This window comes from Mytilus californianus, unplaced genomic scaffold (assembly GCF_021869535.1).
Source record: "Mytilus californianus isolate M0D057914Y unplaced genomic scaffold, xbMytCali1.0.p SCAF_39, whole genome shotgun sequence".
In the NCBI taxonomy this organism is placed as follows: domain Eukaryota; kingdom Metazoa; phylum Mollusca; class Bivalvia; order Mytilida; family Mytilidae; genus Mytilus; species Mytilus californianus.
Window position 1 is genome coordinate 73578 of NW_026262689.1, and position 26287 is coordinate 99864.

Sequence of the window (26287 nt, forward strand, 5' to 3'; positions counted from 1 at the left end):
GACCTAATTGGTCATCCACAATTGTATTAAGTCTTTCATTTAGAGTTGCATTAATAAGCATTTTTGCAAGACAATAAACGAGACTGATCTTTTGTTATTGGAACCATTGTTTTCCTTAGATTTGTGCAATGGGACTTATTTTCTTCGTGTTTTGGAGGTATTTTCCGGTTTCCTGGGAAGCGGCAAAAAAAAATTTAGAAAAAAGATATCATTGCCAAAAGATACATTTTTAATTGGACATAAAAATGCAAATTGTAATAATTCATCTTTGAATAGCTGATTTTGCAGTTTTTGAACTTGTTCTCATCATTATTTTCTTTTGGTTAGACTCAAAGCAACTGACAAAAATGAAAATGGAAGACGTCTGTACAGAAACAAATGAAACATCGTGCAACGGATCATCAGCTACTTCTGTGATTGTCTCCCTTGATCGGACTTCCGGTCATGCGTGCAACGGAACATCAGCTACTTCTGTGATTGTCTCCCTTGATCGGACTTCCGGTCCATTAATGGAGGATCGTTTAGTTAGATGTCATGACAAAGGAATTAGTTATATATGTAAAGTGTGTGGTAAGGAGTGGAGTAGCAATGCAGATCTAGAGGAACATATAATAACTCATACTGCTGGAAACCAAGCTTTCAAATGTAAAAAGTGTAAAAAAGAGTTTCGTGCATATAGTGTGCTACAGATGCATTTAAAGACACACGCTAGGTGTTGTATCTGTGATAAATGCGGTAAAGGTTTTCGTAAGGATGATGACATAAAGACACACTTGAAAGCTCACTCTGAAGATAAACCTAATGTTTTTACATGTGATGTATGTGATAGAGGGTTTAGTCAATATAGGTATCTACAGACCCACATGAGAACACATACTCGAGAAAAACCTTATGTATGTGATGTATGTGGAAGAAGATTTTCCTGTAGTAATTACAGGCAAAATCATATGAGAACACATACCTGTGAAAAAACTTATGTGTGTGGGAAAAGTTGTAGCACGCTTGGTAGTATACAGAGCCACATGAGAACACATACAGGTGATACATCTTTTAAATGTGATGTATGTGGTAAAGTGTTTACTAACAAATGTTGCCTGAGGAGACACACAAAAACACACACGGGTGAAAAACCTTTCAAATGCGATATATGTGGTAAAGGTTTCATTCAGAATTGTGACTTACAGAAACACATGATAATACATACTGGTCACGACGATAAACTGTATAAATGTGATGTTTGCGGGAGAGGGTTTAATAACAAATGGTACTTGAAGAACCACACAGCAACACACACTGGTGAAAGACCTTTCAAATGTGATATATGTGGTAAAGGTTTCATTCAGAATATTGACCTACAGAGACACATGAGTACACATACTGGTGATAAACCGTATAAATGTGATGTATGTGGGAGAGGGTTTAATACCAGTTCGTACCTGAAGAGACACAAAACAACACACACTGGTGAAAGACCTTTCAAATGCGATATTTGTGGTAAAGGTTTCATTCATAATTGTGACTTACAAAGACACATGAGAATACATACTGGTGATAAACCGTATAATTGTGATGTATGTGATAAGGGATTTAGTCAAAAAGGTCACTTACAAACACACATGAAAATACATACTTGCGATAAACCTTTTAAATCTGATTAATAATTTACATGTACATGTTATAAATGTTTGCGACAGAATACAAATTTACAGACACACATAAATAACACACTTATGATCATTGAACAATATAATTGTGATGCGATAACATGTAGAATAGGATCAGAATTCGACTCTACAGATATGCGCACTGACAATAAACTACTGTATAGTTTGATATGTGTAGTTAATTACTTAAGGAGAAATGCTTTTAGAGACACGATATCATAACACGTATTCGTGATAACCTTTTGCTTTTTGATAAAGTGGTTCTTTAATAGCCATGAGTATAGCAGTTGGAATTTTTAGAATTCCATGTAACTTCAGTCATACACCATGTGTACACAGCAATGTATTTAGCTATAGGCATATAAGAAATATATTGGCGCCTGTGTTCATCACATTTGTGTTCCTATGCTCCAACGTGTGCCCCATGGATCAGAGGCGGATCCAGGGGGTGGGGAGGAGGAAGGATTCCAGAGGTTAGAACCGCCTATTTTTGACGTACAAATCTTTTAAATTGCCACATACTGTTTCAACCCCCTTTTAAAAATTGACTAAATCCACACCTTTGGACCAAAGTATATATATTTCTACTTAGGTACATTTTATTCTGTATAATGGTTTTTCAACGGAATTTTTTAAAGAATTTCAATATATAAGTCTGCATACATGTAGCATTTCCGTTGAATAATAAACAAGTATGGCCATATACATGTAGTTACCTTGGTTATATTAATTTGCGAATAACTAATTGCATGACAGTTACGTACGAATTGAAAGAATATATTAATGTAACTAAAAAACAAAAAGAAAATGTACAAATACAAAACCAAAACACTAGCTTTGTTATCATTTCTATGTTTTTATTATTATTATTATTATTGTTTCTAATGTTAACTTTTTTTTTATATTTATATATTATGGAATAGGATCCCAGTTACAGGATACCAGAGCAAAAAAAAAAGGGGGGGGGGGGGGGGGTAGGAAGGACCTTTTTCATGACGTCGGGATCGGGTGTTTTTAAGCCCGGGATTTCGGGATTAACCATGTCGGGATCCAGGGAATTCTTTTTTCGAATTTCGAGATGTCGGGATTTCATGTTTTTTAAGCTCGGGATTACGGGATCAACCCCCTCCGACCTCCCCCTTTTTTAGAGCAGTACCGACGAGTGAAGTCACTCTTACCATCTTTTAAACATGTTAAATGGGATATTGTACAGAAATGAAAATTATGTATTATTGTTGAAGGCCGTACGGTGACCTATAGTTGTTAATTTCTGTGTTATTTTGGTTTATTGTGGAAAGTTGTCTCATTGGCAATCATACCACATCTTTTATTTTATATGTAAAGATGCTACAATATACATTAGACTTCTATTTAATTTTAATTGATTTTGAAATGTATAGGGGGATGATTATTTGAGAAATGGTCCAAAATTTATTTTTAACAAAATGACCTTATTAATAAAAAATAAACTATTGCTGGCTTAAATGCCGGTCGTGACCTTGAAATAATTATCACAGAAACAATGAACGGGGCGGGGTTACCAGTATGAGAAAAAAATGAAATGTTGAAGTCTAATAAAGAGACCACAAAATCTGTCCTTAAATTTGGATACAATTGCATTGAAGTAATGGGGGAAATACTTTGGCCCCCTGTTCCATCTTTACTCGTATTTGCTATTTAATGTTACCATAGTTACTTGTCAGTTTCTATAATTACACATGTCACACATGTACAAAGTTTTGTTTGTTATTTTGTGTTTTATAAGATGCATTAAAAGAATCCTGCATGAAAATACGTTATCATTTACAAATAATCCGTTAAATTATTTCCTAATGTTGTAACTACAATCCCGTTCCCTTCCCACGAATGTGACCTATCGAATTAGACTATTTACCGAGTTTGTTATAACATGAGCAACCGACGACGGGTGCAACATGTGGAGCAGGATGCCTACCCTTCCGTAGCACCTGAGATCACCCCCAGTTCTTGGTGAGGTTTGTGTTGCTAAAGTCTTTAGATTTCTATGTTCAGTGTGTCTTGTGTTCTACTGTTTGTCTTTTTGTCTTTTTCTTTTTTAACCATAACGTTGTCAGTTTATTGTTAGATATAAGTTTAAATGTCCCTATGTCATGTAGGTTATCTTTTTCCCCTGTTTTATTTTTACGAACAATCAACAAAAGTAATACCGCAGGAATAAACAGTATAGATATAAACGGCTATGTTATGAATCGGTTGTCAATGAGACAACTATTAGTATCCACACGAGTTTATATAAGCAATAATTAATTAACATGTTTTCGTGCGGCCTTCAGCAGTGAAAAAATCAATATCGTATATATAGTTGGCTTTAAAACTAAAAGGGCCGGACATGTATAAACTTAGGTTCTTAAGAGATGTTCGATGGCTTAAAATTGGCTTCATCCACTTCATTTTAACTTTGACGGATAGTTGTAACTGGCTGTCATTTGTCTGTATAGGTTTGGCGGATAGCTATCTCTGGCCGTTATTTGTCTGTAGGTTTGGCGGATAGTTGTCTCTGGCTGTCATTTGTTAGTAGGTTTGGTGGACAGTTGTCTCTGGCTGTTATTTGTCTGTAGGTTTGGCAGATAGTTGTCTCTGGCTGTCATTTGTTAGTAGGTTTGGTGGACAGTTGTCTCTGGCTGTTATTTGTCTGTAGGTTTGGCAGATAGTTGTCTCTGGCTGTCATTTGTTTGTAGGTTTGGCGGTTAATTGTCTCTGGCTGTCATTTGTCTGTAGGTTTGGCGGATAGTTGTCTCTGGCTGTCATTTGTCTGTAGGTTTGGCAGATAGTTGTCTCTGGCTGTCATTTGTTTGTAGGTTTGGCGGATAATTGTCTCTGGCTGTCATTTGTCTGTAGGTTTGGCGGATAGTAGTCTCTGATCGTCATATGCATGTCTGTAGGTTTGGCGGATAGTTGTCTCTGGCTGTCATTTGTCTTTATAAGTTTTACGGATAGTTGTATTTGGCCGTCATTTGTCTGTAGGTTTGGCGGATAGTTGTCTCTGGCTGTCATTTGTCTGTATAAGTTTGGCGGATAGTTGTCTCTGGCCGTCATTTGTCTGTAGAATTGGCGGATAATTGTCTCTGTCTGTCTTTTGTTTGTAGGTTTGGTGGACAGTTGTCTCTGGCTGTCATTTGTCTATAGGTTTGGCGGATAGTTGTCTCTGGCCGTCATATGTTTGAAGGTTTGGCGGATAATTGTCTCTGGCTGTCATTTGTTTGTAGGTTTGGTGGACAGTTGTCTCTGGCTGTTATTTGTCTGTAGGTTTGGTGGATAATTGTCTCTGGCTGTCATTTGTCTGTAGGTTTGGCGGATAGTTGTCTCTGGCCGTTATATGTTTGAAGGTTTGGCGGATAATTGTCTCTGGCTGTCATTTGTTTGTAGGTTTGGCGGAAAGTTGTCTCTGGCTGTCAATTGTAGGTTCGGCGGATAGTTGTTTCTGGTCGTCATTTGTCTGTTTTTAAGCCTTATTTGTGGACTGTGATTGACTCATTTGTAGAATTTATAACATATACAAGTAATAAAAAAATCTAATGCATATTAAAGTCAAAATAAATAATTATGTTTTTAGTTTTTGAACCGTTTAGTAAAATTGTTATCGCCTGAATTTTTTTTTCTCTGAAATCTTATTAATTTAATCCATGATATATTATTAATCAAGTTGCTATGGTCGAAGTATTTCGAACGTTATTTCCTTATAAATAAATTTGGTGTATTTACTGTCTTCTGATTGGTTAAATGTATTAGTTTTATTTTCAATGTTGTCAATTTTTGTCGAGCCTGCGACTTTTGTCGCAGAAAGCTCGACATAGGGATAGTGATCCGGCGGCGGCGGCGGCGGCGGCGGCGGCGTTAGCTAACTTCTTAAAAGCTTTATATTTTAGAAGGTGGAAGGTCTGGATGCTTCATACTTTGTATATGGATGCCTCATGTTACGAAGTTTCCGTCAGTCACATGTCCAATGTCCTTGACCTCATTTTCATGGTTCAGTGACTACTTGAAAAAAAAGTTCAGATTTTTTGTAATGTTAGATTCTCTCTTATTATAAGTAATAGGATAACTATATTTGGTATGTGTGTACCTTGCAAGGTCCTCATGCCCGTCAGACAGTTTTCACTTGACCTCGACCTCATTTCATGGATCAGTGAACAAGGTTAAGTTTTGGTGGTCAAGTCCATATCTCAGATACTTTAAGCAATAGGTCTAGTATATTCGGTGTATGGAAGGACTGTAAGGTGTACATGTCCAACTGGCAGGTGTCATCTGACCTTGACCTCATTTTCATGGTTCAGTGGTTATAGTTAAGTTTTTGTGTTTTGGTCTGTTTTTCTTATACTGTATGCCATAGGTCTACTATATTTGGTGTATAGAATGATTGTAAGGTGTACATGTCTAGCGGGCAGGTGTCATTTGACCTTGACCTCATTTTCATGGTTCAGTGGTCAAAGTTAAGTTTTTGAGTTTTGGTCTTTTTTTTCTAATACTATGTGCAATAGTTCAACTATATTTGGTATGTGCGTACCTTGCAAGGTCCTCATGCCCGTCAGACAGTTTTCACTTGACCTCGACCTCATTTCATGGATCAATGAACAAGGTTAAGTTTTGGTGGTCAAGTCCATATCTCAGATACTATAAGCAATAGGTCTAGTATATTCGGTGTATGGAAGGACTGTAAGGTGTACATGTCCAACTGGCAGGTGTCATCTGACCTTGACCTCATTTTCATGGTTCAGTGGTTATAGTTAAGTTTTTGTGTTTTGGTCTGTTTTTCTTATACTATATGCAATAGTTCAACTATATTTGGTGTATGGAAATATTTTATGATCTATTTGGCAGTCACGCAGGTTTTATTTGACCTTGACCTCATTTTCAAGGTTCATTGCTCAGTGTTAAGTTTTTGTGTTTTGGTCTGTTTTTCTTAAACTATAAGCAATAGGTCAATTCTATTTGTTGTATGGAAGAATTGTTAGCTGTACATGCCTGCCTAGCATGGTTCATCTGACCTTGACCTCATTTTCATGGTTCATTGGTCAATGTTTAGTTTACTTGGTTAATGTTAAGTTTATGTGACAGTTGTAATAAAGCTTTATATTTAGGACTATCAACATAATATCAATGATTAGTAAAGAAGGCGAGACATTTCAGCGTGTGCACTCTTGTTATAATGGCGACACGCCCACTCTGACGTGAATTCATACGCCAACATGTGTGTACGTTATTATTGTAAATATAAATAATATAAAAACTTCTTTAGCCTTATTTTTGATAGAAATTTATTTATAATGAATGGCAATACATTTTTTTTTGAATTTATTGAACCATAAAATTAGTTTTTGACTCTTCACATGTTACATAATCCGCTTCGCGGATTATTCAATGTAAAAAGTTTGTAAGTTTATACATTGATTACATTATTACATTTTGACATCGCGATATCTATGTTCTCTCGCCCGCGGATAATAATAAATTTCTGTATAAAAAAAACGTAAAATGGTTTAAAAAATCTCGTTTTATATCTATTTAATTTTAAAAGTTCTTTGTTAGATTGAAAAATGTACGGAAAGCCTAATTGACAGTTGTCTGTGCTTTTTTTCTTTGCGTTTTACTTTAAACGCAATTTAAAATGATCTCTTGGAATAGAGATAATTCAAATCCTATGATGTTCACTCAGGCATTTGTTAATGTCCATACATTTATTCTGTCAAATTTTAATTTCTGCCCTTTGGCATGGCATTTTTGTACTAAGCACTAAGGTTTGTGTACGAAGACCATTCAAGCTCATATCAACAGTTACTTGAAAAGGCTAAGATGCCAACACTGCATATAAAAAGACAAAGATCAATGGCTATTGAAACTTTTAATATAGTCAAAAAATTAGCACCTGTCTGTTTACATGATTTATTAAATGTAAAAGATTGTAAATATTCTTTGAGATATAGAAATACACTGGATATACCACATGTAAAAACTAGACAGGTTGGTAAGAAAAGTTTTAAATTTGCAGCTGCTACTCGGTGGAACAGCCTACTCAGGACTGAAAACAGTTTTTCTCAATTTAAGAGCCTTATACAGTCTTGGAATGGTTCAAAATGTTGTTGTTCTGCATGTAGATAAGCATTTTCATATTTTAGAAGTTGCTCTAACATGCTAGTATGCCTTAAATGTTTGCATGTGTGCTATATTTTTATTTGTGCTTAATTTTAGTTGTGCTTAAATATAAGTTGTGCTTCAGCTTTGGTTTGTTTAAATATGTATTTTAGTAGTGCTTTGCATGTATTTCAATGTGCCTGTGCTGTTATATATCTTGTCTGCATGTTTGTGTGTTTTAATGTTTTTGTTTATGTTATTTTATATTCGGTAAAAAGCTCTAAAGAGCTTATGTTTGTATTGCTATATGTAAACCGAATCAAAATAAAACTTTCGTATTCGTATTCGTATGATAAATAATTAAATCAACATGACAGAAATGGTCAGTTGAAAAGTTCTCACTTTTTATTGACAATTTTCATCCAATTTGTTTGGCTTATTCGTTTATGTGTCGGTTATTTTATTGAAAGGTATATACTATGGAATTTAGAGCGAGAGGCTTGCCTTTCCATAGAATATCCAATTTAGCACATATTTACAACTCGAGTAATCTTTAATTGCTCTATTGATAGTTTATTTTGGCTGAATTCTTGTATCACAGGTGTTTGAAAACAGAGCTCATTGACGAATTTTACGTTTTGTAAATCTACCCACTAGTATCATTGTAACATATGTAATTTCAAAAGGCCCTTGTGACTCCAAAATGAAAAGATGATAGCTGCTGGTGTAAGTATGTATATTGATATATAGCGGTGATTTACTATACATGTACGTCTTTACATGGTAAGATGACAAAACGAATTGTTCCAAAGCAGACAATAATTATTTGCAGTAGAAGCATTACATGTATTGGAAACAATTTTCAATTTTACAGTAAAACTAATTTAATAAAAGCTATAATGAATTAAAATTATTTGAAACAGATAGATACTTTGTCCCCATACATAGTCTAGCGGATAACATTAACAAATGTCCAATAGATCAGAGTTAAATGGTTTTTTTTTTTACATTAAAAACTAAAAGATTTATCAGAATATGTATATAAATATGTATAGGTGGCACATTCTCTTCAGACATTATCACGGTTTTTCAATTCAAGACATTCCTCAAATATTTGTCACTGGACATCAAGCAACCACTTATCAATCAATCAATTCATGACGACAAAGATCAATTTCCCCAGGAAGTTAATAAAATCACCAAGTTGCCTTAATTTCCCTTCACAATAATTCATAGCACTCACTTTTTATGTGTACAAAGTAATTGCATGAATGATAAACTATAACAATTTTAAGATGGCGCTGTACTCTAATCAAGGTATAAAGAACCATATTTGTTACTCTTTTTAAATGAAAAAAACTGTTAATTGTCAAAAACATTTTTCAGATCCAAAGATTTTAAAGCAGGATATTTAAGAATCAATGTGAAAACTAATTACCAATTATTTAATTTAATTTGGAAGACAAAATTTTACTTCAAAATAGCCAATTTTTGTTCTAATTTCTTGATTACGATACAATGAAATCGTACCCTTGTGGTCATTCATGCGTAGTTACTTAGTACATAAAAAAAGTATGTACTATGAAAATTAGAAGGTAAATTCAAGCAATATGATTGGACGAGAAGTTGTAAGTATGTGCTAATGTTTATTGGAAAATATTTAAAGATAGCTAGACATTGTAAATAACAAAAAAATATGCAGCAAAACGAGATCTTCAAAAATAAATTCGATTTTGTCAAAATCGTTGGTAGACCCTAGATATAACATGTATAATGGCGATTTGTTTTTACGTACCTTTTCAAATTTTGGTCAAATCCTAATCAAGTTTCGTGCATATATGAGAAACATGAAATATTCGCTTTCCATTCCTTACAAAATAACAAAAAAAGATGCAGGAACCTCTAGTTTTGGAAATATGAATACCTTGTCAACATGGTCAAAACATTTATTTTTTTCTTATTTTTGTACCGTTTAGTTACATTTTTATCTCGTGAGAAAATTTCTGAAATTTTATTAAGTTAATCCATAACGAAATGTTTACCTGTCTGCCAATCTGTGAAGAAAATGCGTTGTATCACCGTGTATCATCAGTACAGTGGATATAGGTACTAACCAAGCGGGCGTGAGCGATTTTGACCTTACACGGTAACGACAATCTTTGTTTTGTTCACATAATATCAATGTGTACTTCAATCTAAACATAATTTTTGTTTTAAGAAATGATTTGGTCGGAGGTTGATGATTAGAGATGTCTCATTATTTTCCCAAAACAAGGACGATTACTAAAAACATGTGCAAATACTTGTCAAAGAAGTTTGCGCTCGTCTCATTCGATATAATTCTATATTCATTGCAACTCTTTTTCTGATACAAGGGTACTGTGTGTGTGTAATAAGTATAGCTGTTTCAATAATTGGCATTGAAATCTTCCATACATATGTTATTTTTCGATATTTTATTCCGAAAAGAAGCGTTGTGAACGGTGTTTAGCTGACTACATAAATCTTTCTGTACGGTGCATAGTTAAGTTGCTGTACACCGTACACAAAAACTCTATTTTCATACTCGTTTATTACCCAAAAAATTTCAAGGAATGAGTAATCACAGGTAGGTTTATGATTGGTAACTATTACTTTTGCCCTGTATTAGTTTTCTTTCAGATAAAACATGTAAATGTTTCGACAACTGTATCGAAATTGAAAGTTGGTGTTGACATTCACAACTATTTGCGCATTTACAAGTTAATTGTTCTTATCAGAATATCAAAGTTGTCTTATAAATTGGAAGAAATCGATGCGAAAATTATTTGGGAGCAGGAATTTCAGATGTTGAGAAATGTACACTGAATGTAGATAAAACAAAACAAAGATTTTCGTTACCTTGTCAGTTCAAAATCGATCAAGCCCGCTTGGTTAGTACCTATATCCGCTGTACTGATGATACACGGTGTGTATGTAAGTAAACAATACGTGCACTACTCCTAGAATTGTAAACAAGTAGAGTAGTTCATCATGCATAGCAACATGAGCAATGAACTCAAGTTAGTGAATTCGCCAATAACCCAAGAAAAACAGTTAAGTATTATTTGAGCAAATATATGTGAGCAAGTCACTTATGATTCCGGAGTTTATTCATGTATAACCGGCAATTTTCTATTTTTATTGTGACCGGAAACACCGTTTTGATGACGTATTATGATAACGCTGAAATGAAAGAAAAACTATAAATTGTTGTACCTAAGCCCTTTTTATAGTGCTTCTGTGCACACAGATAATGATACAAAAATAGGAACATACAACGGCATTGGTTCATCGTGTGAATATTGTTGATAGTTTACCTGTAGATGATATAAAAAGGGCTTAGGTACAAAAATTGATGACGTATTATGATAACGCTAAAATGAAAGAAAAACTAATATGAGGCAGGTGTTTCCTGTGAATGGGGACGAAGTTAGAAATCCTTAAGAATACTTTACTTTATCCCGTGGTATCATGGTATGGGAGTATAAATTAAAAAAAAAATATAGAATTTGTTCATACCATAGCTGGCATAGGCGGATCCAGGGGGGGGGGGGGGGGGGGGGAGGGTACTTTTGTTTGAAAAATTGGGTTGATCATTATATGGAATCACTGTAGCATTGCTGGAGTGGTCCCCTATAGTAAGGTAAAATAGTTAATTGGTGACATGTTAAAATTAAATTAGAGAACCCATATGCTTTTTTATCATGATTATTCGTGTAGAAGTAAAACTGTATTAGTCATTATACATTTGTTAATATCTTTCAAATGACTTAGGATGTCTCAGTAAAAGTAAGACATTTTATGCACATGTACAAAATATATGTGTCTGCATTTTCATGAATTAACAAGGGCGCATATTAGATGTTAGTTATATGTCCTTGATTTAGCTTAACTTTTAGAAGATATAAGATCATATAACACATTCTCATTTATAGAGGTATTATATTTTGACCAATAGATTTAAATGGTTAAAAAACACAAAACGGAAAGGGTTACACAAAGACCTTGTTGTGTCAGAATTACTGACTAAATCATGTACCTGCACACAATGATAAGCACTGCCTGGAGAAGAACTGAATGTAACACAAGGCAATAAAATGATACCTGCCTTACGACATGTATGTAACTTTTGTGCAGATTACTGGGCATCAGTTACCTTATGACATACGTGTACAGTTATGAGTTATGTTATTCGCACTAACACTTGCAAAGTCAACCTAAAGGGTAAATTCCCAAACTGCATGGTTACAACTGATATTTCTAGAACCACTGATATAGTAGACTAAAGTTGTGTAATGTGGAAGGTGATATGCGGTACTTTTAAACCTTGATGCCAGACATGACTGACATACCAATACAATAGACAATAACACAATTGAAGCTAGCGGAGTGCAATTAGTTAAAACTTGAACAGACATGTGCTTATTATACATGTAGTCTGCATGTAACACACTCTGCTCCTGCAGTAAATATTTTTGGTCTTTAATGAATACAATGTATTAACAAGAACAATTCAAACAAGAAAAAGTATCAGCATAATTTCAGTACAAATCAATTTGAAAAAAAAACAATTATGATATACACTACAGCAAAAAACAATAACCGAAAAATTAAGGGCTTCAATTTAAAACAAGAACATGCATAATGTGGTACGAAAACCCCCATTTAAAGTCACTTTATTGAAAAGGGCTTACTTAAACTTATCGATATATATATATACATGATATTCATTGTTTCTTCACCATGTTCACTGCATCACGGTACAACACACTTTTTCACTTCTTACTATAAGAATTGATGACGTATAGTTGAATTCCCTTTTAACATCTCATTGCATCATTTTTTTTTTTTTTAATCTTTTGTGATACCTAGGCTACAGCCTTACATGTTATTGTAGAAAACAAAAGTTGTGATACATTTGCTTAATACCTGTAGCTTGTATGTTCATTATATATGAAGATATGTAGATGTAAATAACATGCATGTACATGTAGAAAGATTTTTATAATTTTGAATAAGAAAAATATATCTCAGTAGTACGTTATTATTAAAATTCCGACTTAGTTTAAAAGAGGGGCAACAGATTCCAGAGGGACAGTCAAACTCGTAAATCGCAGAAAATAAACTGACGACGCCATGGCAAAAAAATTAAAAGACAAGCAGATAAATAATAGCACACAAGACACAACATAGAAAGCTAAATAAAGACTAAGCAACACGCACCCCACCAAAAACTGGGGGTGATCTTAGTTGCTCCAGAAGGGTAAGCGGATTCTGCTTCACATGTGGCACCAATCTTGTTGCTCATTTCATTACAAACCCAGTAAATAGTCTCATTTAGTAGGTCACATCTGTGATTGGGAAGGGGATTGTATTTACGACATAAGGAACATATCATTTACTTCTGTGAAACAGTTATTCAATATCGGTCAAGCAACTTGTGATAGCTTGGTGACTTCAACTTTACCATTTGGAACTCTTGGTTTAATAGCTAACTTGTGAGCAGCAAAACTCTATCAAGGAAACATGATAGGAAAGATTCACTTCTTTTTCTTTAGCCAGTAAGTTTTGTAACTAATAAAATTATTGAAATATATGATAAAGAAAAGTTGGTATGTGCGTGTGAGTTCGTTTTTTTTAATTTTATTTTTGAGGTATGATTTAAAACAATGATTGTTTATAACAATGGAATTTTTATTTATTTATTTTTTTGCTTATTTTCTGCAATTGTTTTTTATGTCATACAACACTGATTTCTTATTCTCATTGAAAGTTGTTCTGTGAGTTAATTAATATATATATATATATATATGAGAATAAAAAGGTCTCTATTCGTTATGTTTGAGTCTGCGTTATTTTCCATTCTTTATATTTGAGAGCCCCATTTTTTTGTATTTGAATGCCCCATTTTCATTGTATCTTTCAGTGCCCTAGCTGTTATCATCATTTATTTTACTTTTTCATTTGTCATATTTTTTATCAATTCTAATGTTTGTGTCATCTATTCTGCACATCTCGCCCGTTATTCACAATTAGTCTTTAAAACCAAACAAAGTGAGATCATGCACTAGTTTAAACAAAACCGACGAGCGGCGAGTTTCCCAAGAGAACTCAAGGAATAAATTATTTAACTATACATAATCTTTTGAAAGAGAAACGGAAATAATGCAACGTTTCCGATGTTGGTTCAACTGTTTAGAAATTAAGTTGTGACGTCATTTCGTTATTTGCAATGTAAACAAACGCTTTCATCAGGTATTAATATATAAAGGTTTTTTATCATATTAAAATCGTAATTTTTGACATGAAAAGGATACACATTTTATTGTAATGGTGTTGTCGTCCTTATTCTCTTTGGTAGTCATACATATGAATTTGCGGGAAATCGTATGACTTGCATTGCAGCGTCCGCCAGGGGCAAATGCTACACTACCGGAAATGATATCTGCGCAGATCCGGAAATTAAAAAAAGCGACAAAAAAAAAGTTAACGATTTTGAGTTCATTAGTACAATGAAAAATTTCGGGAAATTTTCCCGACTTTTTTTTTTATTGATTTTTCTACTGTTATTGGGGACTTCGTCCCCATATAAATTGTTGTACCTAAGCCCTTTTTATATCATCTACAGGTAAACTATCATTGTAATAATTATTCCCTGGCCTTCACATTATTGCCAATTGCATTTATTGTTTCTGTAAAGTCTTCAACACATATATAAAACACATCAAAACAACAATATTCACACGATGAACCAATGCCGTTGTATGTTCCTATTTTTGTATCATTATCTGAGTGCACAGAAGCACTATGAATTAATAACAATGACAAACACATCGTATTTTATATCTTCTGTAATTATGTGACACATCACGTAGAATATTATAATTTAGGCTAGATGTTTTTGTTGCATAAGCATTGTATTTTTTATTGTTAAATAACTGTTTTGGTATATTAATCACATGCATCTATAGTGATGGAACGATAACCATCCCTGTTCACTTCTGTAAAGTTCAATTAAATATATTTAATAATAGTACGGAAGCACATGTATATGTTTTGGTAAAACACGTGTGTTTGTTTACATCAACACATGTTTTTAGAATACATGTAATGTTTACAATGTATTCCATTGGATGAAATTCGTCGCATTGCGAATTTAAAACAGGTATTCTATGTATCGTATGATTTTGGCTCGTGTTTCTCGTGCTTGCTGTTTGATAAAAAATTAAATGTAATTTATAATGTTATTATTCGAAGTTCTGCCTTACGCTGAGTAGCATACGCCGTACTACTGCCTTGCCTGTATTAACCATGACAGACCACCGTTCCGAAGACGAAGACGAATTACTACTACACGAGTCTACAACTCCTGTCGTTCTTAACAGAGAAGCTGCATTTCCTAGTTTGCCTATACCAGTACCGTCGACAGCAACCCAGCAAACAGCGCCACAGCAACAAATAAGTGACAGCACTTTTCAACTGTTTACGTCGTACTTCGATTCTAAAATATCTGCATTGAAGAACGAGTTAGTGTCGGGCAACGACTCCTTAGCCACTAAGTTGAAAAAGGAAGCGTCCGTGAAACTAAAGAGTGAAGGTAATCAAATCCAATTTTCTTTCAATTCCGAAGTCCTTGCTGACCTACATAAGCTGCAAAAACGTTTTTCGAAGGAAGATTTTGTTTCTATAAATTTAATTTCTGGACTTATCTTAAAGTTGAACAAAAGAAATAAGCTCATCAGAATAGCCGATAAATCTCCTGCTGGTTGGACCACAGTTCGCGAGTACGAGAGTGACGAAATAGCATCAGATTCAGATGACGAGAAAAGACTCCGACAAGCTGAAAGCAGAGCTCTCAAAACCATCAAGGAGAAGAAAAGTCGTACTAAACCTTACGCTAAGCCTTCAGCTACTGTTTCCAGACCTCCTACTAATACTGCAGATATGCCTCTTCAACAGTACAACCAGCCGCCCTTTCGGAGGAACAGTCGCCGAGAGGCGACTTCATATGACATGTGTTATGAATGCCACCAATTTGGACACTGGAGGACAAACTGTCCCAATAGAAGCAGCAAGCAATTTACACCAAGGAACAACCCAGCAACATAAGATAAAAGATAAGTTTCTTAATTTAGTAGATGAATATTTGTTGCATGGGCACATGAATATACTTTTCGAACATGTTAAGTATTTTGATAAAGTTGATTTTTCCAAATTCGCCAAAGGCGTCAAAAGTAGTTTATCTAAAAATGTAGCTTTTTGGGAGCACATTGGAGCAAGCAAATTTATAATTAATACTATAAAATCAGGTTATATGATTCCTTTTGTGAGTTTACCACCTCCTATGAAATTCCGCAATAATAAATCTGCAGTTGATAATACTGATTTTGTAAACGAAGCTGTTCTCGAACTTTCGAAAAACGGATGCGTACACGAAGTACCATTTCAGCCTTTTGTAGTAAATCCATTAAGTGTTGCCATTCAAAAGTCCGGGAAAAAGAGATTGATATTAGATCTATCTGAATTGAATTTATACGTTTTGAAAAATAAAATAAAATTCGAAGATTGGAAAGTTGCTCAACAATTTTTTAAGAAAGATCTATACCTAATTAAATTTGATTTAAAATCTGGATATTTTCATTTAGACATCTGCAAAGAGCAACATACATATTTAGGGTTCTCTTGGAACGGAAAGTTTTATTGCTTTTCAGTTTTAGCTTTTGGTTTGAGTTCAGCGCCTTACATTTTTACAAAATGTTTACGACCTATGGTTAGATACTGGCGTGAAAACGGTGTAGATATAGTGCTTTATCTAGATGATGGTTTAGGTATGTCAGAAGGGTATTTAGAATGTCAAAATATATCTGAATTCGTAAAGTCCTCATTGGAATTAGCTGGATTTTTGATAAATGAACAAAAATCTGTTTTTGATCCAGTTCAACGCTTGGAATGGCTAGGATTAATATGGGATTCGAAAAGCTTTATTTTAGCAGTGTCTGAACGTAGATTAAATGATGCAAAAGAATCGCTTGACAATATTTTGAATAAATTTCCCATTATAAGTGCTCGTCAGTTAGCACAATTCACAGGTAGAATTATTTCTATGTCTCCAGTTATGGGCAATGTCACAAGCCTAATGACAAGGCATTTATATTTTGCAATTGAGAACAGAAAATCATGGGATGGTAATTTAAATATTGCTTACACTGAGTGTGTATTAGCAGAGTTGAGATTTTGGTCAGACAGTTTGACAAATCTTAATCAGAAGAATTTTGTGAATGAATCCTTACCAAACATAGTGGTGTATTCAGATGCTAGTAATGTAGCCGCAGGTGCTTTTACTGTAGAGTTGAATGAAAAAGTTTTTCATTCCACATGGAGCGAATATGAGAAAAACATGAGTTCGACCTGGCGAGAATTAAGGGCTATTCAATTAGCTTTGTATTCATTTAAAACTGTTTTAAAAAACAGTACTGTCAAATGGCACACCGATAATCAAAACTGTGTAAAAATAATCAATAGAGGTAGCACCAAGATGCATTTACAGTGTTTTGCATATGACATTTTTAAATTTTGTTTGAAGGAAGGAGTCATTGTACATCCAATATGGGTACCTAGATCAGAAAATTGTAGAGCTGATTTTTTGTCTAAAATGATAGATATAGATGACTGGCAAACATCTCCGGAGTTTTTTGAATTCATGGATAATTTATGGGGTCCTTATACTGTTGATAGATTTGCCAATTTTGCTAATACAAAATTGAAGCGATTTAATTCAAAATTTTGGAATCCCGGGAGTGAAGCTATTGATGCTTTTACACAAAATTGGAAAAATGAAAATAATTGGATAGTCCCTCCAATTGATTTAGTTACTAAAAGTATAAATCATTTAGTACTCTGTAAAGCCGAAGGTACCCTGATAGTACCAAAATGGCCGTCTTCATCGTTTTGGACTTTATTATTTAGAAGAAACATGGAATTTCGTCATTATGTATTGGAAGTAATTGAATTTTCCAGTGAACAACGCATATTTCTTCAAGGGAACAACAAGAATTCCATTTTTGGCTCTAAGAATTTTAATTCTGATATTTTAGCTGTTAGGCTAAGAACAATGTAGATAACTGTTTTTGTATTACTGTGACATAGACATGACACATGTTTACAAGGCTATAGAAATGATAGCGAGGTTTTTTTTTAGAAATCTGACAAGGCTATAGTACGGAGCAAGGTCAGTAATGATTATATATTAAACGCATTTGTCATGTATTATATACTTTTTTTTTTAATTTACTATCTGTTTGAATTTTTACATTTTACAGATATTTTCAGCGTTGGTAGGTGGTCATCAGAAATTCTTTCACCACACCAGCCATTACAAAATTTAGCAAAGTGTCTTCCAGAATTTTGTCTTCACTCTAGAGCTGAAAGCACTCGGAAGAAGTACAGGTACGCCTTTAACAATTTTTGTAGATGGTGTAATTCATTTAATCTTAATTCTTTACCAGCATCAGACTATGATGTTTCGTTATACCTGATTCATTTATGTAAAAAACACAAATCCGCATCTATAGTTGAAGGAGCTTACTATGCAATTAGTTGATACATGTGTTGAGTTTTATTGCATAAATAATTTATGTTCGTTTAAGTCTGGCGAATTAGAACATAAATATATTTAATAATAGTACGGAAGCACATGTATATGTTTTGGTAAAACACGTGTGTTTGTTTACATCAACACATGTTTTTAGAATACCTGTAATGTTTACAATGTATTCCATTGGATGAAATTCGTCGCATTGCGAATTTAAAACAGGTATTCTATGTATCGTATGATTTTGGCTCGTGTTTCTCGTGCTTGCTGTTTGATATAAATTAAATGTAATTTATAATGTTATTATTCGAAGTTCTGCCTTACGCTGAGTAGCATACGCCGTACTACTGCCTTGCCTGTATTAAGCCCCCCCCCCCCCTCACCCCCCACCATCATAAAGACCATCTATTGTTTTTATGTGGAAAGTAATGTTTTACTTATAATGATTTATTTAAGTTGTATTTCTTGTTTTGTAGATTGGTGTATATTTTTATGTATTAATGGTTGGCTGACTGTGATCGAGCCTGTATGACTGTTTTTATACCTAATTAATAACGACTGAGATTAAGCCGTAATGTGCTTAAAATGAACTTTGAAACGTACTGTTTGATTTATATTATACAATGGTTAATAAAAAGTATGCTACCCTCACAAGGAGAGCTCATTTCTGATACATGTGTTGAGTTTTATTGCATAAATAATTTATGTTCGTTTAAGTCTGGCGAATTAGAACATAACATTTATTTTGTACACAAACATGAGAGCTTATTGCTATAAAAAGTATGGAAAGCCTGTTTATTATTAATGTGTCATGTTATGGAACGCAGGTTTAACAATATTTTGTAGTTCAATTTAAATGAGTGTTTTGATTAAGTAAACTGAAGTAAAATGCGAACAAGAAGTAATGGAATGATTTAAGCAATATTTACTCGCATATAAACCATACTATGTCATATTAAATGTATACAAGTGTTGTTGGTTATAATACTGGGTAATTATTAGCTAAGACAAGCAAATTATTGTAATTAGGTATTTTGCTGATGTCATTTACATTAAAGTGTACATTATAACTGAAGTTGTATTCAACAAGTAGACAATTGTATTACAAACCTTCTTTTTTGTATTTGCAGGAATACCTGCCACCTTTTGTTATTTAGTAAAATAAAGATCAATCATCAACTATGTCACCTCTATCAGCCTTACCTAACACCTGGCTACATATATATAGATATTGACGAGGACGTAAAGAAACTAAATTTACACCCTTCAAATGTACGAGTTTTGATTCTGACCTTTTAAACCGGGCTTTTTATAAGGATCAAAACAGTTCTGTTTACAGTATTTCGATGTTGGCAATAGTGCTTTCCATAGGTATATCTTTATTATCTCCCTTTGAATTTTGTTTTTAGACGCGTGACATTTTACGTTGACTATTCTACCACATTGTAAGTTTTTATATGGATTACATTTTGATATCACAATGTCTATGTTCTCTCGTCCGCGGATAATAATTAATTGTATATAAAATGGCGAGTCTAGTGCACCTTAGTTCTTTGTTAGATTGAAAAATGTATGGAAAGCCTATTTGACATTTATCAGTGTTTTTTCTCGCAATTGACAATGATCTCTTGAAATGGAGATAATTAAAATGATATGATTTTCACACGGGCTTTTGTTGACAAGTAATACTTTATTGGAAAAGCACTTTAAGCCCATATGGGACAATGGCTGAACACATTATACATGATATACAGTTTACATATAAACAGCGAAAATAAACAATGCAGACACTTTCTACTATAATCATTGTCTCTCTTTACATATTAAGAGATTCAAATAAAATCAAGGACTACCTGCCCTCAGTCTTAGTGTATTTTTTTTTTAAAAAGGAGCCTAATTTGTTGGTGTCTTGTTTTGTTTCAGGATTGATGATAGTTTTTAATTTATCTATATTCTTGAAGTTATTACAATATATTATATTTATTTTACATTTAGAAAAGAAAGAAGCTCGTCATCTAGTACATTACAATGTTTACATAGTCTTTGATTAGTGATTTTCCGTTTAGAATTGTCCTTGAAGTCCCGTATTTTTGTAATTTTGTTTTTATAATTTTAATAGTCACTGCTCTTTTAAACTGTCCTTTGAGATAATAATTAGAAAAACAGAAAGCGCTGCTTCTGTTTCACATATATTATTTTCCGTATGTCTATGATGGACTTTATCGGGGAAATCAAATTCATGAGCGGTATCACTTGTAAAATAGGTAAAAACGTCTTCTTAAAATTGTAAAACGTATCAGCTAGAAAATACGTAAATTTGTTTTTCATTGATTTATTTTGAACCAGTCTTTGCAGAATACTCACTGGCAATCAGACAGCATGTGCTTAATATATATAATACTACATTGAATGTGGGAATATATGTGCTTTTGTATTCCAAATAAAACGTTTAAAAAAAGAGTATTTCAATTGTTGTAAAATGTAGGTTTATTTTGATCGTTACTTTTCCTTCATTCACGATTAGAATCACATAACTGAACAATGTTCAACATGAAATAAACCATGACACAAATGAACCAAACCATGACACCGAATTTTCTATAATCACAAATTGTGTGCAGTAGGGGCTGTTTTTCGGGAAAGTTGACGGCAGTTTTGTACGATAACAATATATGAGATGTAGCAGATATTAAGAAAACAATTCTCCTTTGTGTATTAGAAACGAATCCCAATTTTTAAATTTTGACATACGCAAGCATGCATTATTTATGTCAAATTAATAACTATATAATACAAATTTTGATTTACTAACATATTAGCTATACACAAAGATACTGACCAGCTTGAATTAGTTCCCATTTATAATAGTTCATTTAACAAAATATTTGAATGTTTATATTTTGGCACTGTTTGTCATTAAAAACACATAACACAACCATATTTATCTTAACCAAGCTATGACAAAACCACTGTACTAAACGCTTCTTGATATGACGAGGCTACTACCCGTGTAGTAATTATGTGCCCATGATTGATATTATGATTATGTTTAGTTAATTTTTGAAATGTCTGATTGATTATCGAGGAACAAATGTTGGTTTTATGAAGACTTTCTCTTATTATATACTTGATTGAGAAGCAATCTTTATTCCAAGATAAATTTGATTGAATGTATGACTTATGATGTTTTGTGTTTTACCATTTTTCCACAAATATTGAACTATTCAGCGTTGCAAATTAATGTGACTATTTTCGATATATGTATAATATTGTGAATATATGAATTCGAATATACAATAAATTCATAAACCTTAAATTTGTGGTTTTGTGATCCAGTTTTATAGTTTTCGGAGATTACAATATGCAATGAACAGTAAATGTATTCATGAATTGTGCCACTCGCAAACACTCAGTAGAAAACAGATAGGATTTACACTTTAGATGTATTATAGATACTAGTATTTAGAATAGGTCTTTCAGAAAAACACAGAGAGAATTTATTAGAAGTTAAGAACAGGTCATTGGGATCTAGGCCACTCACAAGAGAACAAAGAGGATATGATACTTAGATATATTATACAATACAGTAAACAAGCTTATAGATAAAAGAAGATGTAATATGAGTGCCAACGAGACAACTCTTCATCAAAGTCACAATTTGTTAAAGTAATTAAACCATTATCATGATAATAGATCAAATAACCGTCTTCAACACGGAGTTTTGGCTCACACCGAGCAGCAAGCTATAAAGGGCCCTAAAAATTACTATTGTAAAACCATTCAAACGTGAAAACCAACGGTATAAAAAACGAGAATCGGAAACACGTATGAACCACACCAACAAACGACAACCACTGAACATCCAAATTAAAAGACGTGGATGTAAGTAGTTATAAGTCACTTAACAACTAGGGGCAGATTCAGTTATTTATAAAAAGAAGGGATCCAATCGAGGATACAGCGGGTCCCAGCCATATATAGTCATGAAAGGGGGTTCCAACTCCGGACACCCTCACCAACCTATTTGGAACCGCCACTGACAACCTTCAACAATAAGCAATATCTGGCACTTTTTAATAGTACTGATACTAGTATTTGATGTATTCAGGAATGAATCCTATATGTTGAAAAAAATAAACAATATACTAAAAACAAATACTTTAAGTCTAAAGCTAGAGAAAATTATTTCGACAATTGATTTGTCGATGCTGTAAAATGAATTTATTCATTTCTCCTATATAAATGATATACCTCGGCTATGATTCGTTGTCTGGTTTTGATTTACTTTTCCCACGTTTCGTTTTATCAGTTCAACCACGTTAGTGTTAGTGTTGTTTTTCTTTTATTATACTATGCTCGTATTCTTGCAATGTTCTTCCCACGAAATTAGTATAACCAATCTGTTAGAATAGTATATTAACGGTAGTAAGTTTTGCTGCATCAATAATTCAGTGATGCTCGAAGCCAAATTTAAAAGAAAAACACCATTAAAACAAACATTGAAGAACTGATAAAACAAAACGCGAGCAAAGTAGAAGAAAAGAATAAATTCATTGTACAGCATTGATAAATCAATTGTATACTAGTAAATAATTTGCTTTAGATTTATCCTCAAAGCATCTGTCTATAGTGTATTGTTTATTCTAATATGACGTGCTTCTTTCGCTTTGTGAACAAATCCATGCTCTAAATCCAATAAAATTTGTTTGCACATGTGTATAATGACAACTGCAGAATAATGAATTTTATCAAATTGGCATGCATTTAATATGTTTCATTAACTTAAAACACTTCCAAACTCTTAAATGATGCACATGTTGTAACTAATTCATTTATTATGACTGTAATGTGTTGCATTTGGAAATTGACATATTTGACTTAGATACGACAACCGTTCATGCTGGCGGTTCATGGAAGAGCCTTCACAAACACTCTACATTTATACGCATCGGACATAGAAATTACCTTAATTGTCCTAATCAGAATCGAAATAATTGATGCAAGCTATACTTTATTGTAGTTTTAACATGGGTAGGCATCATATTCGTGTTATTTTAGCCCTCACTATCGCTCGGGCTAAAATAATCACGAATATAATGCCTACCCATGTTAAAACTACAATAAAGTATAGCTTGCATCAATTATTTCTTAATTTTTTCAACATTTCGGAATTCATCAAATAACAGTACTTTTTAAAAAGTGCCAGAAATTGCTCAATATTGAAGGTTGTTATTGGAGATTCCGAATGGGTTTGGGGAGGGGGTGTCCGGACCCACTTTTTGTGACGACATATGGTTGGGACTCCCTTTACCTGATTGGAACCCTCCTTTTTTTATAAATAACTGGATCTGACCCTGGTTTACGTCGACTTTAAAAGCTAAAATCCATGTCTTTTAAAGTGGTCTCTGTTGGATAGATGTTCAGTGGTTGTCGTATGTTGATGTGGTTCATACGTGTTTACGATTCTCGTTTTTTATGTTGATAAGACCGTTAGTTTTTCCCGTTCAGTGGTTTTACAATAATCATGTTTTGGGCCTTTTATAGCTTGCTGATTGGTGTGAGACAATGATCCGAGTTGAAGACGGTGCTTTGACCTATAATTATGATAATGGTTTACCCTTACAAATTAAGACTTGAATGGGGAGTTGTCTCATTTCCACTCAAATCACATCTTCTATCTATAAGCTTATTAACTGTATTATATATATATAACATATCTAAGTATCATATTCTCTTTGTTCTCTCGTGAGTGGCCTAGATCACAAAGAACTGTTGTATAATTCTAATAAATCATCTCTGTGTTTTCTGAAAGTCTGCCTGAAAGACCTATACTACATACTTATAATACATCTAAGGTGTAAATCCTCTCTGTTTTCTACTGAGTGTTTGCAAGTGACACAGTTCATAAAGACATTTACTCCATACATTGTATATCAAAGGTTTACATCCAAGATATGTGTTCTTAGTTTTTGTATGTGACCAAGTCTTAAAGAGCATGAAGAGTTTTACTGCATACACAGTACATCCAACATGTTCAAGGTTTATATCCTCTATGTGTTCTGAAAGTTTGCCTGAAAGACTTATTCTAAATACTTATTATGCATCTAAGGTTTAAATTTGTACTTGTTTGGCTTTATATCTTTTGATCTGAGCGTCACTGATGAGTCTTATGTAGACGAAACGCGCGTCTGGAGTGCTAAATTATAATCCTGGTACCTTTGATAACTAATTAAATCCTCTCTGTTTTCTACTCAGTTTTTGCAAGTGGCACATTTCATAAAGACATTAACTGTATAAATTGTTTATGTAAATATATCAAAGGTTAACACCCAAAATATGTGTTCGAAGTTTTCGTATGTGGCCTTGTCACAAAGACATGAAAGAGCATGAAGTTTTACTGCATATACAGTACATCTAACATGTTCAAGGTTTATATCCTCTATGCGTTTTGAAAGTTTGCATGAAAGACCTATTCTAAATACTTATTATGCATCTAAGGTTTAAATCCTCTCTGTTTTCTTCTGAGTTTTTGCAGGTTGCACGATATATAAAAACATTAAATGTACAGAGTATATAATATATCAAAGGTTTACATCCAAGAAATGTGTTCTATGTTTTTTTAAGTGATTGGTGTGAGCCAATGATCCGAGTTGAAGACGGTGCTTTGACCTATAATTATGATAATGGTTTACCCTTACAAATTAAGACTATCTGTTTGACCTTTCAATCCTCTATGCGTTTTGAAAGTTTGCATGAAAGACCTATTCTAAATACTTATTATGCATCTAAGGTTTAAATCCTCTCTGTTTTCTTCTGAGTTTTTGCAGGTTGCACGATATATAAAGACATTAAATGTACAGAGTATATAATATATCAAAGGTTTACATCCAAGAAATGTGTTCTATGTTTTTTTAAGTGATTGGTGTGAGCCAATGATCCGAGTTGAAGACGGTGCTTTGACCTATAATTATGATAATGGTTTACCCTTACAAATTAAGACTATCTGTTTGACCTTTCATGAGTATACATTGAGTTTATGTACAGAGGTTATGTAGTTCAAACTCTTAACCACATTCATCTGACATTAATTCCGTTGCACTGAATGTATCACCAAACTTATATATACATAGATATAAGAAGATGTGGTATGAGTGCCAATGAGACAACTCTCCATCCAAGTCAAAATTTATAAAAGTAAACCATTATAGGTCACAGTACGGTCTTCAACACGGAGCATTGGCTCACACCGAACAGTAAGCTATAAAGGGCCCCAAAAAATTACTAGTGTAAAACCATTCAAACGGGAAAACCAAAGGTCTAATCTATATAAAAAACGAGAACATGTACATAAGATATATAATCAAGGGACTCTTTAAATTGTGACTTTGAGTTAACTCTTTAAGCTAACATCGCATTCCATTAGAAGACATCATGTATCGCCAGAATGCATGCATTCTTGCAGAATTGTAAAGAAAGTATGTAAAATCACAACTACGGTACCATTCTTGCAGACTTTACTTTTTACATCAACTGTTCGGTTCAATCATTAATGTTACAAATCAGTTGTGGTTAAGTGAAGTCAATTTCTCCTTATTACTACATTCTTTGAATGTTACATAGTTTTCACCAGGGTCTCGTTCCTCAGTAAAAATTATATGTTAGGATCTTTGTTTAAGAATGAGAAGTACACCTACTGTTATATCATGGAAATGTCTTGTTCATGATGCAAGAAAGCCTTTAAAAAGATTCTGATGTTCACGAAGAACTGTCTTTCCTTGATTAAACACTTGTATAATTACTGCTTTCTAACCAATCACGTTGTGCTAAAATATGTGTGCCCAGTTCCATTATACAGATTTGGCAACAGCAAAAAAAAAACAAAGATTGATCACAAGTGATAATT

General features: G+C 33.4%; 2 protein-coding genes across 2 annotated transcripts; both read left to right on the top strand.

The window, feature by feature from the left end:
• Positions 1-509: 509 nt before the first annotated feature.
• Positions 510-1658, top strand: LOC127736859 (zinc finger protein 233-like). The gene is made up of 3 exons (XM_052247434.1): positions 510-570; positions 793-893; positions 1185-1658. The coding sequence occupies exons 1-3, from the start codon at positions 510-512 to the stop codon at positions 1656-1658; spliced, it is 636 nt and encodes a 211-aa protein (XP_052103394.1).
• A 13365-nt stretch (positions 1659-15023) lies between these two features.
• LOC127736872 (uncharacterized) lies at positions 15024-16217 on the top strand. Its single transcript, XM_052247447.1, has one exon. It carries the CDS (start codon positions 15105-15107, stop codon positions 15900-15902), a length of 798 nt encoding a protein of 265 aa, XP_052103407.1. The 5' UTR covers positions 15024-15104; the 3' UTR covers positions 15903-16217.
• Positions 16218-26287: the final 10070 nt, after the last annotated feature.